General features: G+C 44.1%; 1 protein-coding gene across 1 annotated transcript in view; it reads left to right on the top strand.

The window, feature by feature from the left end:
* The first annotated feature begins 211 nt into the window (after window positions 1–211).
* The window catches only part of LOC107094336 (smoothelin-like protein 2), a 28,710-nt gene continuing 25,910 nt past the window's right edge, over window positions 212–3,011 (top strand). Inside the window, exons 1-2 of the mRNA XM_015389890.1 lie at window positions 212–490; window positions 612–1,533. Of these exons, the coding sequence (XP_015245376.1) occupies window positions 883–1,533 (651 nt within the window). The 5' untranslated portion in view covers window positions 212–490; window positions 612–882. The remainder of the gene's footprint in view (window positions 491–611; window positions 1,534–3,011) is intronic.

Raw genomic sequence — 3,011 nt, 5'->3', positions numbered from 1 at the left:
ATCACCTTTAAGCTCTAATGTCTGAGCATCTAAATAAACTGACCTCAGCTCTTTAAATGCACTTTTCACATCAAATGTTTATTTTGCCATTTTGACTATTTCTAAACACCTTTATATTGTTTCTCATTCTATTTTTCTGTTTAAGGAAATGTTCTCTGGTTGTCTTTAAGTTTTTTACAGCCCCCCCCCCCTCCTCTCCTTTCACATTTCCTACACTTTCCAGGGAAGTTAACCACCAAAGCACGCCCTCCTCCCTAACACCTCCCCCTCTCCTCCCTCCTCTGTGCCAGAGGAGAGGAGATCTCAACCAGAGAGCCGACAAAGCGCAGCAGAGCTGAGCTGGCGGCCCCAGCAGCACATTCCTACAGCTGTTCAAAGCTGAGGAAATCCTCAGGGCTGAGGTAGGCTTCCCTGCAGCTGGGAGTCAAAATGACTTCAGTGTAATGAAAGTTTTCTAGCCTGACGTTACGGCTGACTTTCTCCTCTAGCTGTGAGTATTTATGTCTTTTATACTCAGAATATAACTTGAAGATTTCAGGGTTGCAGTGTTGAATCCAGTTTGGGTTCAGTGCAAAACTTTTTAATGTTCTTTACACTCATTTTGCTTTTAGGTAGAATCCAGCAGGAGACACTGATTCTTGGAAATCAGTGATTAATAAAGAGGACAGACGTCAGGAAGTCTCCTATCAGGACAGAGCTGAAGGAGCGGGTCTAACGCAGTCCAGACCTTCAGCATTTCACCCCTTAACCTTTGTCCATTAATCCCTCCCCCCTCAGTAAACTGACTGGGGGGGCATCTCCACAGGAACTCAGCCTCAGACATTAACTGAAACACCGGGCGGTACTTTCCCTACCTGCCCCCCCGTGGCAGCTGCTGTGTCCATGGAAGGTCAAACTCAGGCTCCAATGGGGGAGTCGTGTCACCCCCGTTCTCCCTCTCCAGAGGGGGAGACTGTGTGTGCAGCTCTGGCTCGTTTTGAGAACACTTTGCAGGATGCAATCAGGAACATCCAAGCGGAGGTCAGCACTTTTAAGCTGGATATAGAGCGGCGCTGTGAGGAGACGGCCAACCTGAGCGGCCCCCTGGGACGGGCGGTCCTCCAGCTCCAGCAGGAGAACCAGCAGCTCCGGAACCAGCTGGAGGCTCTCACAAGGCAACTAGAGCTCCTTAACGGTGGAACGTGTGAGTGGAACATGATAAGCAATAACCACAATCACAAGAATGAGCTGCATGATGCTCAGAGGAACCACCAGGACGTGAAGGAGGTGATTCATGGGAAAGGTCAAGTGAGCACCCAGAGCCAGGCTCCTCACCACATGCAGAACTTCCCTGTGGAAAACCTGGCGCCGTCCTACAACAGGCTCAGCAGTCAGTCCAACCGTGCCACCCGGTCCTCTTCCCCCACCATCTGCAGCAGTCCTCCAGCTGCTTCCAAAGGATCCTCCATGGTTCTGAGCCCGGGGACGAGCAGCAGCCCCTCCATCACGCGCTTCTCCAGCAGAGCTACCTTCGCTGTCTCCAGCATGACCAACGTAAGACGAGCAAACCTTTACTTTACTGCTGTCTTTTAAAACCAATGCATCCTACAATTATGATAAATCTGTTTTAATGATCATTCATGTCATGTGAAAATGCCAATTAACTTTAAATCTAATTATTCCACGCGTGTCTCACCATCTAGGTCACACATTCTAGCCTAAAATAAGAATGTAACACACTGGAGACCCCCTAAAAATACATCAATTAGTTAATTCATCTTTTTAAATGAATTTTTTAATTATTCAATGGGTCAGTTTGAAATTTAATGGTAGATTTAATGTTGTAAGGAAGAGGATTAGGGCCACTGAAGAAATAAAAAACAGTTAACTGAAGTTTTTAAATATTATTTCAGTTTAATATGGGAAAAAAGTCAGAATTCTGACTTTAATCTGAGAATTATGGATCTTAATGTAGATGGGCCCCATGAGTAATTTGGGAGGAACAGGAACACATTGATTGATTTCATGTATAAACATGCATATCTTTATCCCGTGCGGGCAGTGCTTTTATTTTATTTTATTTATTTTTATTTATTTTAGTTATTTTATCTTATTGTGCAGCACTTTGGAAACCTTGTGTTTATTGAAATCGTGCTATATAAGTACAGTGGATTGGACATTGATGGCGAGTTTTTCCATCCCTGGTGATGCTACTTCATTAATGGAAGAGCAGAAGGTGATTAAAACCAGAGAGATAGTCTCTAAAACAGACACGGCTATGGCTGGATGCTAACATGTTTGTTAGCTGTCAGAATTCATTTAGAATTCTAAGATTAAAGTCCGAATTCAGACTTTTTTCTCAAATTATACTGAAAATCTAAGTAAGTAAGTTATAATAAAATCAGGTAACTTTTTTTTTTTCCCAGTGGCCCTAATCCTTTTCCGTAGAATTGTGTATTAGATAAATAAATAAGTAAAATCTACTTGAGCCGGGCATACATTGTGCAATATTTGTTTTATTTAATTTTTTTCAATATTTTCGATTGTTGCTCGCAGCTACAGCTCACGCTGTACGATGAAAGGGCAGAGTTTAAAAGTTCACAGCTACTGATGGCGCTACTCGGACTCATCTATCAGGAAGCCAAACGATTAGCAGAGGAACATGAAGCTAACTAGAGAGAAACGCGCTGCCTTGGATATTTGGGCAATTTTGTGCTTGGAAAATTCTTGCATGACTGGAGAATCCTAGCCTCGTGAGACCATCCTGATCTCGCGATCTTTCAAGGTTTCACTCGCAGATCAGTCTGGAGACTCTCCGTTAAAGAAAATGTGGAGCCGTTCACCAAACGAACGTCCAATCAGCGTTGGCTTTGAGGCGGGTTGAGGTGTGACGCAACGAGAAGCGCGACGGTTCAGTCTAAAGAACATGGCGGCTTCAGCCGATGAAACTAGCGTTAGCGTGGCTATCGAGCAAGTTTTATCGGAATTATAGAGTATTTCTTCACCAAAAGAAGAGCAAAACACTGCTCTGG

Source organism: Cyprinodon variegatus, unplaced genomic scaffold, assembly GCF_000732505.1.
Source record: "Cyprinodon variegatus isolate N-32 unplaced genomic scaffold, C_variegatus-1.0 Scaffold479, whole genome shotgun sequence".
In the NCBI taxonomy this organism is placed as follows: Eukaryota; Metazoa; Chordata; class Actinopteri; order Cyprinodontiformes; family Cyprinodontidae; genus Cyprinodon; species Cyprinodon variegatus.
The sequence above is the reverse complement of the archived record's forward strand: the minus strand, read 5'-3'. Positions and strand labels throughout refer to the sequence as shown.